The sequence below is a fragment of the Budorcas taxicolor genome, chromosome 3 (genome assembly GCF_023091745.1).
Source record: "Budorcas taxicolor isolate Tak-1 chromosome 3, Takin1.1, whole genome shotgun sequence".
Lineage (NCBI taxonomy): Eukaryota > Metazoa > Chordata > Mammalia > Artiodactyla > Bovidae > Budorcas > Budorcas taxicolor.
Window position 1 is genome coordinate 97,930,115 of NC_068912.1, and position 16,530 is coordinate 97,946,644.

The 16,530-nt window shown below is 38.9% G+C and overlaps 1 protein-coding gene across 1 annotated transcript in view; it reads left to right on the forward strand.

Moving 5' to 3' along the window:
• The window catches only part of SPATA6 (spermatogenesis associated 6), a 158,077-nt gene that overhangs the window by 21,891 nt on the left and 119,656 nt on the right, over positions 1–16,530 (forward strand). The window contains exons 2-3 of the mRNA XM_052636760.1: positions 3,602–3,739; positions 5,260–5,308. Coding sequence (XP_052492720.1) covers positions 3,602–3,739; positions 5,260–5,308 — 187 coding nt within the window. The remainder of the gene's footprint in view (positions 1–3,601; positions 3,740–5,259; positions 5,309–16,530) is intronic.

Sequence of the window (16,530 nt, forward strand, 5' to 3'; positions counted from 1 at the left end):
TGGGGCTGCTAGTTTTCATAAGAATTTTTGTTTTCAAGGGTATAGTAGACCTGAGTGGAGGACATTGGGAATAAAGTATGTCAACTGTTTTCCTTGAATAAATGCTCCTTAGATTGTTGCAAACCTCTGGTTAATTTCCAGACCGCTAAAGAGTTGATTTTGACAGTTTTTGTTGACATTCTCACTGCTTTTACAGAGGGTCTGATTGTTTCACATCTGATTTATTTATCTCTCTTTATGATATAAGTAGAGATATAGAAATATAAATATAGTGATGAGATATTTGAAAGGAAGTTGCTTATATTCAGACACTTTACCACTAAATATTTCAGTGTAAATCCCCTAAGAACAAGGACAAACTTGTTGTCCTATATAAATTATAATTTGCCAACATTTATTGGATCATGGAGAAAGCAAGGGAGTTCCAGAAAAACATCTGCTTCATTGATTAAGCTAAAGCCTTTGACTGTGGATCACAACAAACTGCAAAGTCCTTTAAGAGATGTCTCCTGAGAAACGTCTATGTGGGTCAAAAAGCAACAGTTAGAAGCAGACATGAAACAGTTGACTGGTTCAAAATTGGGAAAGGAGTATGGCAAGGCTGTATATTATCACTCTGTTAATTTAAATTCTATACAGAGTTTATCATGTGGAATTCTGGACTGGATGAATCACAAACTGGAATCAAGATTGCTGGGAGAAATATCAGCAACCTCAGATACATCACTCTAATGGCAGAAAGTGATGACAAACTAAAACACTTCTTGAGAGTGAAACGGGAGAGTGAAAAAGCTAGCCTGAAACTCAACATTCAAAAAACTAAGATCAGACCATGCAGTCCCATCACTTTATGGCAAATAGAAGGGAAAAAAGTAAAAGCAGTGACACATTTTGTTTTCCTGGTTCCAAAATCACTGCAGATGGTGACCGTAGCCATGAAACTAAAATATGCTTGCTCCTTGGGAGAAAAGCTATGACAAACCTAGACAGCATATTAAAAAGCACAGACATTGCTTTGCTGACAAAGGTCAGTATAGTCAAAGCTATGGTTTTCCAGTTGTCATGTACAGATGTGGAATTGGACCATAAAGAAGGCTAGGCACCAAAGACTTGGTGCTTTTGAGTTGTGATGCTAGAGAAGAGTCTTGAGAGTCCCTTGAACTACAAGGATGTCAAACCAGTCAATCCTAAATGAAATCAACCCTGACTATCCTTTGGAAAGACTGATGCTGAAGCTGAAGCTCCAGTCCTTTGGCTACCTGATGCAAGGAGCTGACTCATTGGAAAAGACTCTGATGCTGGGAAAGATTGAGGGCAGGAGGAGACGGGATCAGCAGAAGATGAGATGGTTAGATAGTATCATCAACTCAACAGACATGAATTTGAGCAAATTCCAGGAGATAGTGGAGGACAGAGAAGCCTGGTATGCTACAGTCCATGATGTTGCAAAGAAGTGGACATGACTTAGGAACTGAACAATAACAAAAACAAAAGCAATAATTATCCATATGACTGTTTTAAGTCAACCAATTTGCTGTTTATTTTCTATTTGTTCCATAGGATTGTCTTTAAACCTTCTCTTAATGCCTTCTTTTTGGAATGTTCCATGGTATTCCTTTAAAGAATGGCAGAATTTGTAGAATTGTAGATAAGAAAAAATATCATGTCTTCTTACATGTACAACAAATTGGGAAAACACTCAGCAGTTTCCAGTGAGGACAATTAGAGCTGTACTGCACAGTATAAACTAGTTGCACTAAGTAAGTGATAAATTATAAAGTGATAAATTATCACTAGTGATAAATTAACTTTTTAATAATTTTATTTAATTCAGTATATCAAAGTATTATCCCTTCAACATGTAGTTAATATAAAAGTTGTTAATGAGATATTTTACACTTTTTTTTGTAAAAATTCCTTAAAATACTTTAGAACAAGTCTTCAAAAATCTTCAAAATCTTGTGTTTTATACTAACGATCCATCTCAATTTGGAGCAGTCACATCTGTAAGCATAACAGATATGTAGGACTCTAACAGGTTTGGTTTAAATGAGGCAGTAGAAAATGAAGCTTTCAGACAGTGAAATTTCTGAGGACCTTGATTGATTTTAATAATCAGTAGTGAATTATTAGGACAAAAGTAGAAAATAGAATAAGAGGTAGACAGACTCAAAGAATGGCACAGAAAATAATTTTAGCTGCTGTATACAAAGGGACATGAAGTGACTCGCTTATTGTGTGACTTTAAGTAGTAAATTACCTTGTCTTTATTGGGGGGGGGGTCTGTTGTTTTCCTACATAAAAAATTTGAAGCTTTACTAGATTATTTCTAAGCTGCTTTTTAATACTGAGAGTCTGAGTATTTGGGTACATTGATGAGGAAATTAGAATCTCTGTTCTCAGGAGTTCATAGTCAAGTTAAAGAGGTACTGCTGCTGCTGCTGCTGTCACTTCAGTCACATATGACTCTGTGTGACCCCGTAGATGGCAGCCCACCAGGCTCCCCCGGCCCTGGGATATTCCAGGCAAGAGCACTGCAGTGGGTCACCATTGCCTTCTCCAATTAAAGAGGTGAGGTGTACCTATTTAATTGATGTGCAGGGAGACAATAATTAGGGCCTTAAAAGAACTGTAAAATGCTACGAGAAGCTACAACTTATTTACTTGAATATAATAAATTCACAACAGGTGTTTGAATTAGAGTGAATTCAGTAGAGATAATTGGAAAATCAAGAGAAATTTTGTGTATTGAGATGGCAGTTAATGGAAAGCCTTGGGAGATAGAAGTAGGTGAGGAGGATATGGAATGAAGTAGTAATCCAGATAATGAAAGAATGTGTGGCAAGAAATCCATGTGTGTGTTCAGGAAACAATAACACATATACTTTGTAGTTTTTGGAGATACTGAGTAATATAGTTATGTGATAAATTGGATTCAAATCTTAGACAGTCTTCTATATTCTACTAAGGATAGTTGATCACTGGCAATGAAATATGGCAGAAACTGGAAAAACCTTGCTGTGTATGTTTTAGAAACCCTACGTCGTCGTGTCAATCCTGAGAATAGTTAAGTAAAGTTTTATATTTAAAAAATATTTCACAGGCTGGAAACTACAATTCACTTGCTTTGGAAGTTTGTCATATTTCTTTTGATGAGGGTGTATATGGGCTGCGACTTAGGGCACTACAGGTCAGATTTGTGCTTTGTTTTGGTATTTTCTTGTCCTCTAGTATAGTGCTTTATTTCTGCTGAATCTTCCTTTGTGATTAAATGATGCTGAATAAGTTTATGTCAGCATTCTACATAAAGTGGGAGCCTAAGGCTAACTGTTTAAAACTATTAGTGTCTGTCCCAAGAGCTAGTACGTAGAGCTTCAAATGTCGCACAAGTAACCAAGTGGAAAATCATAGATTTCTCAGAGGGATGGAAGTTATTTCATTTAACTCTGTAAACACTAGAATCTCTCTCTTTTTTTAACCTGTGCATATTTTTATTAGCTTAGCAGACTGGTGTTTTTATGTAATGTTTGGTAAGTTATTTTAATATGACAGTTTAGGGAATTCATGAAGCAGTCACATTCATCTCTCTAATTTCTTTCAGGTAACCTGCCCAGGAGTGGTGCTGAAAGACAAGGAGGACATCTATCTTAGCATCTGTGTGTTTGGCCAGTACAAAAAGACACAGTGTGTCCCAGCCAATTTTCCATTGGTCTTCAATGCCAGAATGGTGTTTGAAAAGGTGAGTTCAAATATTCTATGAAAGGTTAACAAATAAAAAAATTGAAGTGGTTCCAAAATATGAATAGCACAAAATTTGAATATGCACTTTAATTGAAAAGATTTATAATTTAAATCTGGAAGCTTGAAAATAAATATTCCGTATATTATACACTGAATCAGTTACCTCTTTTTCTTGATGTATCAGTTTACTTCTAAAATTGTCTTAGTGATCTTTATGTAAAAAATAGCTCCTTGAATTATTAATACTTATCTTCTTAGAGAGAAAGGGGAGATTTTAATAGGTAAGAATAGGTCATATTTTACTTATGGCTGTCTTGTGGTGTTTCTTTCTATAGATCTCTTTTCTTTTTTTTCCCTTGAATCTGATGCTTTTGATTAATTATTACCCATTGTATTCCTCACCTTTCTTTCCTTTCCTAGTTCCCTCCTTCCTTCCTTCCCTTTCTTCCCTTCCTCCTTACTTCCTTCCTTATCTTCCTTTCTCTTCTCCAGGAATAAATACTGAGTACCAGCTCTGTTCTATGCACTATTCTAGGCACTGAGTAAATAAGACAAACATTTTCCCCTCTTGGAGCTTTCATTATAATAGGAAAAACAAACAGTAATCAAGTAAATGCATGAGTAATACACTTTTAGATGGTAAGTGTCATGAACTGTGGTATCAGAGAAGACTCTTGAGAGTCCCTTGGACTGCGAGATCCAACCTGTCCATCCTAAAGGAAATGAGTCCTGAGTATTCATTGGAAGGATTGATGTTGAAGCTGAAACTCCAATACTTTTGCCACCTGATGCGAAGAACTGACTCATTTGAAAAGATCCTGATGCTGGGAAAGATTGAAGGCGGGAGGAGAAGGGGACGACAGAGGATGAGATGTTTGAATGGCATCACTGACTCAATGGACATGAGTTTGAGTAAACTCTGGGAGTTGGTGATGGACAAGGAGGCTTGGCATGCTGCAGTCCATGGGGTTGCAATGAGTTGAACATGACTGAGTGACTAAACTGAACTGAGCTGTCATGAAGAGAATAAAGGGAGGGTAAGGGAATAGAGGGATTAAGAGGATTGTCTGTTTTGAAGGTGGTGGTCAAAGAAGGCAGTAACATTGAAATTGAGTCTGAATTATGAGGTATATTTAAATGTCTAGGGTAAAAGCATTCTAAGCAGAGGAACAGCAAATATAAAGGTGTCTTCTTGGGAATAAGCTTACTGAGCAGGAGGAGCAGCAAGAAGGCAAATACGACCATGGTAACAACGAGAGGACTGCTTGCAGATGAAATTGGAAAGGGAAGCAGAACCAGCTGTAATTTTTTTTGTTGGTTAAATCTTGCATGGTGATCATGGGAAACACAGAAGTGACAATTCTCAATAATGTCAAAAGTTTCTTTGGTTGGGAAAGGAATATTCTGGCAAAGAGAAGCAAAGCGCAAAGAGAAGCAAAGCACGAAGACTGTCTCATATATGTCTTCCTTTTACTTTCTCTTCTCCATCTTGCTTCTCTCTGCTTTCTCTCACCATAGGTGTTCCCTGAAGCAGTGGACCCTGGAGATGTGGTTGCACAGCTTGAATGTAAGTTTTTAACTTTTAATTCCTGATTCTGAGAGATTGTAGAATTATGTTGTTTAATCCTGAGTTAGATAAAAGTCAAAGAGAGTCTAATAAGAAGTTGACAAATCTCAAGGTGAGGCCCTTTTTTTTCCCCCTACTTTTTTTAGAATTTCAGAATATACCTGGAAGCAATAAAAAAAAAAAATACATGTGCTGCAGAGATGGGGAATTTTTCCTTTTTCTGGGTTTGATCTGTAAATAACAAAAAGAGTTATTTGAACTTTTTGTTGACTAAGATGCTATGGGTTGTTAATGATGTAAGGATTATGACTCGTGTTAAGTGGGATTCTGCCCTGCAAACAAAAATCTGTCTTTAACCTCATTGTGTTGCAAGTCAGTTCAGTTCAGTTCAGTCGCTCAGTCATGTCCAACTCTTTGTGACCCCATGAACCACAGCACGCCAGGCCTCCCTGTCCATCACCAACTCCCAGAGTTCACCCAAAGCCATGTCCATTGAGTCGGTGATGTCATCCAACCATCTCATCCTCTGTCATCCTATTCTCCTCCTGCCCTCAGTCTTTCCCAGCATCAGGGTCTTTTCAAATGAGTCAGCTCTTCGCATCAGGTGGCCAAAGTATTGGAGTTTCAGCTTCAACATCAAGTCAAGAGAGTAAATAATAGAAGATTGAAGTAATAGTAGCTTAAAATATATATTTGCTTTTGTGCTTTTATTGTACATAGTATGTAAATCAGTTATTTGAAAGCGACATTTTCAAGGTTGTGGTTAGCAGTAAATTCCTCAAAGTGCTAGGAATCAACTTTAAAAAGATCCAGTTATTTGTGAGAACATCAATGCAAAGTATATTGGGGAGAAGTTATTCGAGTTCTGAATATGAAGTGAAAAGCTCTGTTACTTATCTTTGTAATCAGAAAGGGATTAGGAATTACCAGATTGGTCTAATGTATAACTGTGGCTCAAAATGCCAGCGATATTGAGCCTCATCAGTGTCAGCTGTCCCTCCCATTTCCCTTCCCTGGGGTTTGCACCCCATTGGGAGTATGGCAATATAGAAATATGCAACTTGGCACCACACTAGAATCTGGACATAAAGATAGAAATAGGGCTGGTTCATTTCTACCCCTGGAAATCCTTCTCCAGGGGATCTTCCCTACGCAGGGATCAAACCCAGGTCTCCTGCATTGCAGGCAGATTCTTTACCATTTGAGCCACCTGGTGCTAGTGGGTAAATGGCTTCTAATTCTTTTGAACACCGTGTTCAGTATCTGGTAAACTGTACATCTCAGAAAACATGAAGATAATTATTTCTCTCATCATTCTGAAATTTTGTTAAACATAATTATTTTTCTCTTTGATTTGAAATTGAGGAGCTCTAAGAAGGGTACTTGATGATTATTATTATCTGGAATCTTTCTTGCCTTGATTTCCCTGATTCAGTTTTTCTGTTAAGTCTCTTCTCTTGTCAGTGATATTCTGCTTTTTGGTATCTTTCTCAAATTCGTGTTTGTCCGTCATGTCTTTAAATATTGGCATTCTTCTGGCTTCAGTTCTATGGTTTCTTTTTACTTAGTTTCTACTCTCTCCTTATATGATATTCTCCAAGCACTTGGCTTCATGTTTTACCTGTCTTTTTTTTTTTAACCTGTCTTCTGATGACTTCACAAGAGTCTTTATCCCTGACCTCTCTGGTGAGTTTTGGGCTCCTTTTTCTTTTATTTTTTTCTCAGTTTTGAAACTTTTTGTTGTGTCCTAACCTTACTGATATGAAAATTAAAACTATACTAAAAGTAGAAGGGTTGGAATGATGAAATCCTATAATACCTATTAGCTTTAATAGTTTTTGACATTTGCCTATTGTACTGTATGTTAACCCTTGAAAGGTTGTTGCTGAACCATGAAAGACGCTGGGAGTCTTGGCTTTCGGAGGAGAAGAATTCAATCCGGGGCCAGAGACGAGGCTTGATCACTCAGAGCTTTTGTGTAATAAAGTTTTGTTAAAGTATAAAATAGAGAACGCTTCTGACACAGACATCAGAAGGGGGATAGAGAGTGCCCCCCTTTGCTAGTGTTAGCAATGGAATTATATACCTTTTAATTAGTTATTACAATGAATCCAAAGAATGTTTGGAGTCTGTGAAAATTTTACCAGACCCACTCCCACAATTTACATTTTAGGATAATAAGATTAGAATTTAATAATAGAAAGATCCTACCAGACCTTCTCCCATAATATACATTCTAAACTCTCAGGATTAGTCAGAAGGTTTTCAGGAAGGAGAAACTGTCCTCAAGCAGGATACATTGTTGTATAATCCCTAGTATAGAGTTTAAACTGAGTTGTGTAATTAACTAAGACTAAGAAGGCAATGGCACCCCACTCCAGTACTCTTGCCTGGAAAATCCCATGGATGGAGCAGCCTGGTAGGCTGCAGTCCATGGGGTCACTAGGAATCAGACACCACTGAGCGACGTCACTTTCACTTTTCATTTTCATGCATTGAAAAAGGAAATGGCAACCCACTCCAGTGTTCTTGCCTGGAGAATCCCAGGGATGGCGGAGCCTGGTGGGCTGCCGTCTATGGGGTCACGCAGAGTCGGACATGACTGAAGTGACTTAGCAGCAGCAGCAGCAGCAAGGAATGTAAACAAAAAAAGTTAGTCCTTTCCTCCCCCTTGAGAATTCCAGACCCATTTCCACTTTGGGAGCCCCAGACCCCTTTCTCCTCCTTGGTGACCCTGAACTTCTTATCAATCTGCCTAGGAATTGACTCCTTCACCTTGACAAAAAAAAGTTGGAATATTTAAAAGAAAAGTCTCTACATACATTACTTCATTGCAAATATTCTGGCATGACCTCTAATTGATAGTTTGTTTTTTTTTTTTAAGAAAATAAAACCTCTCTACTGGTATCATACCTAACAAAATTAGTAATAGTTCCATGTTAACATCAAATATTTAGTCATTGTGCAAATTTCTCCAGTTGTCATCACAGTGTCTTTATACAGTTGGTTTGTTAAAATCAGGATCCCATGAAGATATGGTTCATATTCTGTTTATGGCTGTTTAGCTCTTAGGTTTATTTTTTTCTGTAATAGTGTCTCTCACTTTTTTCCCCCTAATGCTGTGAGTTTTTTAGAAAAATCAAGTTCTTTAGCATATCCTATAGTTTGGATTTGGTTGATTGCTTCCTTAAAATGTTGTTTAGCTTATTCATCACTTGTATTATGTAAATGGATAGTTAGAGCTAAAGGTTTGGTTTGATCCATGCTTATTTTATTTTCTTTTTGGCAATAGTGTTATGTAAACTGATAATTAGACCTAAAGGTTTGGTTCAGTTCAGGCTTCTTTTTTCCCCCCTACAAGAATCCTTCATAATTGGTGTTCTGTACTTATTGCACATCATATCAGGTGGCATATAATATCTGATTTCTTAAGTTTAGTGATATTAAGATTGATTTTTTTTGCTTCAGGCAGTATCAGCCTGATGTTATTCCATAATAAATTTCCTCTACAGTCTGTCATCTAATAGCTTTAGTATTCCTTGAGACCCATGTTTTCATTAGAAGTTACCAAATGTGGTTTTTCTAATATTGTCATTTTTCTGTATTTGTTAGCTGGAATTCTTCTATTAAAGATATTTCCCTCATCAGCAATGTGGTTAGTGATTTAGTTCCTAAGTTGTGTCCGACTCTTCGACCCAATGGGCTGTAGCCCACCAGGCTCTTCTGTCCATGGGATTCCTGGCAAGGAATTTGGAGTGGGTTGCCATTTCCTTCTCCATATCAACAAGGCAGTGAGATTGAAATACTGTTCTTATATGAAAAGTGGGGTCATTTCTCCTTTCCTTCGTTATTTAATAGCTCTAGTGAGGCATAACTTACATATCACAAACTTTACCCATTGTAACTGTAGTTAAGTGATTTCTAGAAAATGTATATAGCTGTGAGCCATCATCACAATCCAGTTTAGAATATTTCTATCACCTCATATTCCTAATGGGTATTTGGACTCAATTTCTATGTGTACTTCAGTCCCAACAACACTGATCTATTTTGTATCTTTGAATGTTTTCTTTGCTAGAAATTTTATGTAAATGGATTTGTATGATATGTTGTCTTTTGTGTCTGACTTCTTTTACTTGGAATAATGTTTTTGAGGTTTATCCATGTTGTTCTACATATTAGTTGCCAGGGTCCAGCCCCGGTGGATCCAGGGAATTCGAAGGGTGGACGGCGTTGGCGTGGAAAGACTTGTTTATTAATTGATATAAGATTAGATTAAGAAACTATAGTGCAGTAAGAAGATTAAGTGGAGGAAGAGGGCTGAATAGCTTGGTTTACGCGGAAGACCAATAAAATTCCAGACAAGGAATTTGCACCATCTACGTTGGGCCACCGGCGCCCGCTTGAATATCTAAGGGTGCCTCGCCTTAAGCTCCCTTTCGCGCGGGTCTTAACAGCCGGGGCAAATGAGTAGACCTGGCGAGCCTCTGCGCCCCAGGTGGAGATTCAGCCTGAAATTAAAGTAAAGAGCAGAGGGAGGGAAAGGGAGAGAAAAGGAGAGAGAGAGAGAGACACGGGGGGAGCCAGATTCCCAAGAAACCAGGCTGAGACAAGTCCGAGAAGCTGGTCCGAGAAACTGGTCCCATCCTTTATTGTTCAGAAGGCCTTTTATACTTTTGATAAAACATGGAGATCAATGGGTAACACAAAGTTACGCAGCGTTAGCAGTCCAGACTCTTACCAAAACCAGGCTTTTCTCTCTGCATACCTAATTGTATACACAAGTCTTAGGTAATTTACATCATCTTCCAGCCAAAAGGGCCAATTAACATTTTACAGCCTTTTTTCTGATAAGGGTTTGTCAACCACAAGACTTACTTGTGTTGATCTTCCCAAGGTCTGGTGCCACTCTCAGAAAGCACTAAATAAAGTTACATTCTTACATAGCAAGGATACAGCAACTTATAACAAGTAGAGGGAGTACAGTGATTTACAGCAAAAGAGAAGCAATTAACTCAAAAGTCTAGTGTTGCTAACATCAAAACTACTATGTATCTTTTTCTACATCCTGCTTACATTAACATCCTTTCAGGTGCCTAAAAGATAAAGAATATGGAGGTCTGGCAGCAATCCTTGAGTCAACAGTGAAAACCCTCTACCAATATAATTTTTAACTCTTTAGAAAAGGCTCTGTATCTTTAAGATGCTTTTAAGCTTTGTGCCTCTCGCGGTTGGGGGGCTGTAAGCAATTCACAAGCTGTAAGAGGTCTGGGGAACCTGTTAGGCAGGCTAGAGAGCTATCAGAGGGGTTTAACTGAAACATCCCTTTCAAATGCAGAAGACTAAAACCCTGAATTGACTTTTTTCCAGAGAATATCAGAAAAGTGGAAAAGCAGAGCACAAAAGCCAGCAGATTTTTGTTGGGGTACATGCTTAGGAATTTCCAGAGGGGTCCCTGAAGTCTGAGCATGCCTTGCGTATGTCAGCTTCCTTCCTCATGACCTTGTCACGGGTGGGATTCCTCACACTGGCTCCCGGCAATTAGTAGTTCATTCCTTTTTGTTGATGACTGATACTCTATGCATAGAACTTTTTTTCCCTTTCTGTTTACTATTTGACGGATGTTTGGATTCTTTCTGTTTTTGACTATTATGAGCAATTTGCTATGAGTATATGGATGCATGCTGGGTTGTATGCTAAGTATATGTTTAACTTAAACTCTCAGCCTGTATTCTAAAGTTGAGTGTGTGCATGCTAAGTCAGTTTAGTCATGTCTGACTCTTTGCAACTGTATGGACTATAGCCCGCCAGGCTCCTTTGTTCAAGGGATTCTCCAGGAAAGAATACTGGAGTGGGTTGCCGTGCCCTCCTCCAGAAGATCTTCCCAACCCATGGATCAAGCCTGTGTCTCTTGTGTCTCCTGCATTGGCCAATGTGTTCTTTACCACTAGCCCCACCTGAGAAGCCCTTTCTAAAGTTACTGTACCATTTTACATTCCCACCAGCAAAGTATGAAGATGTTCTATATCATCCCCAAGATTTGATAATGTCAGTCTTTTTGGAATATAGTTATTCTGATGGATGTGTAGTGATTTCTCTTATTTTTAATTTGCATTTTAATACTCTTGAGCATCCTTCTATGTGCAGATTAGCTATTTATATACCTTTTCTTGTAAAATGCTTATTCAAATATTTTATCCATTTTGAACTGGGTAGTTTGTCTTCTTATCAAGTTTTTTTTCTTTTTAAACATATTCTAAATATAAGTCCTTTATCAGATATAAGATTGGTAAATACTTTATCCTATTTTAATTTTTTCATTCTTTTAATGGTGTCTTCTAATGGCTCAGGGTAAAGAATATGCCTGAAATGCAGGAGACCTGGGTTTGATCCCTGGGTTGGGAATATCCCCTGGAGAAGAGAATGGCAACTCACTCCAGTATTCCTGCCTGGAAGATCCCATGGACAGAGGAGCCTGGCGGGCTGCAGTCCATGGGTTTGCAAAGAGTTGAACACGACTGAGCAACTAACACTTTTCACTTTCTGAAGAACAAAGGAAGTCCACATTAACAATTTTTTTTTTGCTTTTATGGGATCATATTTTTGGTGAAATGTTTGCTTTACCAAGGTCACAAAAATTTTCCCATTTCTTCTACAAATTTTATAATTTTTTTCTTTACATATATGCCTATTGTACATTATGAGTTAATTTTTGTGTGTATGGTGAGAGGTAAGGATCTGTTTTTGTTTTTTGTTTTGATAAATTGTGCAAATGCTCAAGGATATCCAAGGACCTCTTAAATTGGGCAATCTGATAAATGGTCAGATCCTTGAGTAACCTCAGACAGAGTGCTTAGAAAAGTTCTTGGCACACAGGAAACACTTAAAATATCCTTGCTTATTTTTATTGGTAGTGTGTTATTCAGTTAAGTTCAGTCGCTCAGTCATGTCCGACTCTTTGTGACCCATGAATCGCAGCACGCCAGGCCTGCCTGTCCATCACCAACTCCCGGAGTTAACTCAGACTCACGTCCATCGAGTCAGTGATGCAATCCAGCTATCTCATCCTCTGTCGTCCCCTTCTCCTCCTGCTCCCAATCCCTCCCAGCATCAGAGTCTTTTCCAGTAAGTCAACTCTTCATATGAGGTGGCCAAAGTACCGGAGTTTCACCTTTAGCATCAGTTCTTCCAAAGAAATCCCAGGACTGATCTCCTTCAGAATGGACTGGTTGGATCTCCTTGCAGTCCAAGGGACTCTCAAGAGTCTTCTCCAACACCACAGTTCAAAAGCATCAGTTCTTTGGTGTTCAGCTTTCTTCACAGTCCAACTCTCCATATATGACCATTGGAAAAACCACAGCCTTGACTAGATGGAGTTATTACTCTTTATTATTTGGGAACTGCCACATTCTATTCATACCATATCTGAACCTGTAAGGAGCCTCCAGAGGCCCAGAACCACATTAAGCCTCTGGTGAAATATATATTTATAATACATAAATACAAAGTGATATATGAGCAGCAGTGACATTAAAAGCCATATACGGCGATTTTGCATTCATAGAGAAGGTATTCTCTTTAGGGAAATGGTTTTAATTCTGGAATCTACCAGAATAAAATTACAGTTATAATGAAAGCTAATTGCTAGGAGCCATTTTTAGATAAGAAAGAGAATGAAAAGTTTGCTACCTTGTAGACTTCTCTATTGAAACTGAATTTTCATCCTTTCTCATGGGAGGTTGGTAGATTCTCTTCTGCAGACACACAGACACATTCTCTCTCTTACATAGACACACACTGTATCTCACACACACACACAATACACTTGAACCTTGGACAACACAGATTTGAGTTGCACAGGTCCACTTATACACAGATTTTTTTTTCAATAGTAAATACTACAATGCATGGTCTTTGGTTGGTTGACTCCGTGGATGCTAAACCGCAGATTAGGAGGAACTATAGATACGGACTGTGGCTCAGATCATTAACTCCTTATTGCCAAATTCAGACTTAAATTGAAGAAAGTAGGGAAAACCACCAGACCATTCAGGTATGACCTAAATCAAATCCCTTATGATTATACAGTAGAAGTGAGAAATAGATTTAAGGGACTGGATGTGATAGACAGAGTGCCTGATGAACTATGGATGGAGGTTTGTGATATTGTACAGGAGACAGGGATCAAGACCATCCCCAAGAAAAAGAAATGCAAAAAAGCAAAATGGCTGTCTGAGGAGGCCTTACAAATAGCTGTGAAAAGAAGAGAACCAAAAAGCAAAGGAGAAAAGGAAAGATATTCCCATCTGAATGCAGAGTTCCAAAGAATAGCAAGGAGAGATGAGAAAGCCTTCCTCAGCGATCAATGCAAAGAAATAGAGGAAAACAACACAATGGGAAGGACTAGAGATCTCTTCAAGAAAATTAGAGATACCAAGGCAGGACAGAAATGGTATGGACCTAACAAGCAGAAGATATTAAGAAGAGGTGGCAAGAATACACAGAAGAACTGTACAAAAAAGATCTTCACGACCCAATAATCACAATGGTGTGATCACTCACCTAAAGCCAGACATCCTGGAATGTGAAGTCAAGTGGGCCTTAGAAAGCATCACTACGAACAAAGCTAGTGGAGGTGATGGGATTCCAGTTGAGTTATTTCAAATCCTGAAAGATGATGCTGTGAAAGTGCTACTACACTCAATATGCCAGCAAATTTGGAAAACTCAGCAGTGGCCACAGGACTGGAAAAGGTCAGTTTTCATTCCAATACCTAAGAAAGGCATTGCCAAAGAATGCTCAAACTACCTCACAATTGCACTCATCTCACATGCTAGTAAAGTAATGCTCAAAATTCTCCAAACCAGGCTTCAGCAATATGTGAACCGTGACCTTCCAGATGTTCAAGCTGGTTTTAGAAAAGGCAGAGGAACCAGAGATCAAATTGCCAACATCCGCTGGATCATGGAAAAAGCAAGAGAGTTCCAGAAAAACATCTATTTCTGCTTTCTTGACTATGCCAAAGCCTTTGACTGTGTGGATCACAATAAACTGTGGAATATTCTGAAAGAGATGAGAATATCAAACCACCTGACCTGCCTCTTGAGAAACCTATATTCAGCTCAGGAAGCAACCGTTAGAACTGGACATGGAACAACAGACTGGTTCCAAATAGGAAAATTAGTACATCAAGGCTGTATATTGTTACCCTGATTATTTAAGGATTTGAAACAGCTCCACTGGAACTCCATCACCTCCACTAGCTTTGTTCGTAGTGGTGCTTCCTAAGGCCCACTTGACTTCACATTCCAGGATGTCTGACTCTAGATTAGTGATCACATCATCATGATTATCTGGGTCATGAAGATCTTTTTTGTACAGTTCTTCTGTGTATTCTTGCCACATCTTCTTAATATCTTCTGCTTCTGTTAGGTCCAGACCATTTCTGTCCTTTATTGAGCCCATCTTTGCATGAAATGTTCCCTTGGTATCTCTAATTTTCTTGAAGAGATCTCTAGTCTTTGCCATTCTGTTGTTTTCCTCTATTTCTTTGCATTGATCGCTGAAGAAGGCTTTCTTATCTCTTCTTGCTATTCTTTGGAACTCTTTATTCAGATGCTTATATCTTTCCTTTTCTCCTTTGCTTTTCTCCTCTCTTCTTTTCACAGCTATTTGTAAGGCCTCCGCAGACAGCCATTTTGCTTTTTTGCATTTCTTTTCCATGGGGATGGTCTTGATCCCTGTCTCCTGTCCAATGTCACGAACCTCATTCCATAGTTCAGCAGGTACTCTATCTATCAGATCTAGGCCTTTAAATCTATTTCTCACTTCTACTGTATAATCATAAGGGATTTGATTTAGGTCATACCTGACTGGTCTAGCGGTTTTCCCTATTTTCTTCAATTTGAGTCTGAATTTGGTAATAAGGAGTTCATGATCTGAGCCACAGTCAGCTCCTGGTCTTGTTTTTGTTGACTGTATAGAGTTTCTCCATTTTTGGCTGCAAAGAATATAATCAATCTGATTTCAGTGTTGACCATCTGGTGATGTCCATGTGTAGAGTCTTCTCTTGTGTTGTTGGAAGAGGATGTTTGCTATGACCAGTGCATTTTCTTGGCAAAACTCTATTAGTCTTTGGCCTGCTTCATTCCGCATTCCAAGGCCAAATTTGCCTGTTTCTTGACTTCCTTCTTTTGCATTCCAGTCCCCTATAATGAAAAGGACATCTTCTTTGGGTGTTAGTTCTAAAAGGTCTTGTAGGTCTTCATAAAACCACTCAACTTCAGTTTCTTTAGCATTACTGGTTGGGGCATAGACTTGGATATCTGTGATATTGAATGGTTTGCCTTGGAGACGAACAGAGATCATTCTGTCGTTTTTGAGATTGCATCCAAGTACTGCATTTTGGACTCTTGTTGACTATGATGGCTACTCCATTTCTTCTGAGGGATTCCTGCCCGCAGTAGTAGATATAATGGTCATCTGAGTTAAATTCACCCATTCCAGTCCATTTTAGTTCTCTGGTTCCTAGAATGTCGACGTTCACCCTTGCCATCTCTTGTTTGACACCTTCCAATTTGCCTTGATTCATGGACCTGACATTCCAGGTTCCTATGCAATATTGCTCTTTACAGCATCGCATCTTGCTTCTATCACCAGTCTCATCCACAACTGGGTATTGTTTTTGCTCCATCCCTTCATTCTTTCTGGAGTTATTTCTCCACTGATCTACAGTAGCATATTGGGCACCTAATGACCTGGGGAGTTCCTCTTTCGGTATCCTATCATTTTGCCTTTTCATACTGTTCATGGGGTTCGCAAGGCAAGAATAATGAAGTGGCTTGCCATTCCCTTCTCTAGTGTACCACATTCTTTCAGACCTCTCCACCATGACCCACCTGTCTTGGGTTGCCCCGCAGGCATGGCTTGGTTTCATTGAGTTAGACAAGGCTGTGGTCCTAGTGTGATTAGATTGATTAGTTTTCTGTGAGTATGGTTTCAGTGTGTCTGCCCTCTGATGCCCTCTTGGAACACCTACCATCTTACTTGGTTTCTCTTACCTTGGGCGTCAGGTGTCTCTTCACCGCTGCTCCAGCAAAGCACAGCCACTGCCCCTTACCTTGGATGAGGGGTATCTCCTTACCACCACCATTCCTGACCTTCAACGTGGGATAGCTCCTCTAGGCCCTCCTGTGCTGCGCAGCCACCGCTCCTTGGGTTGC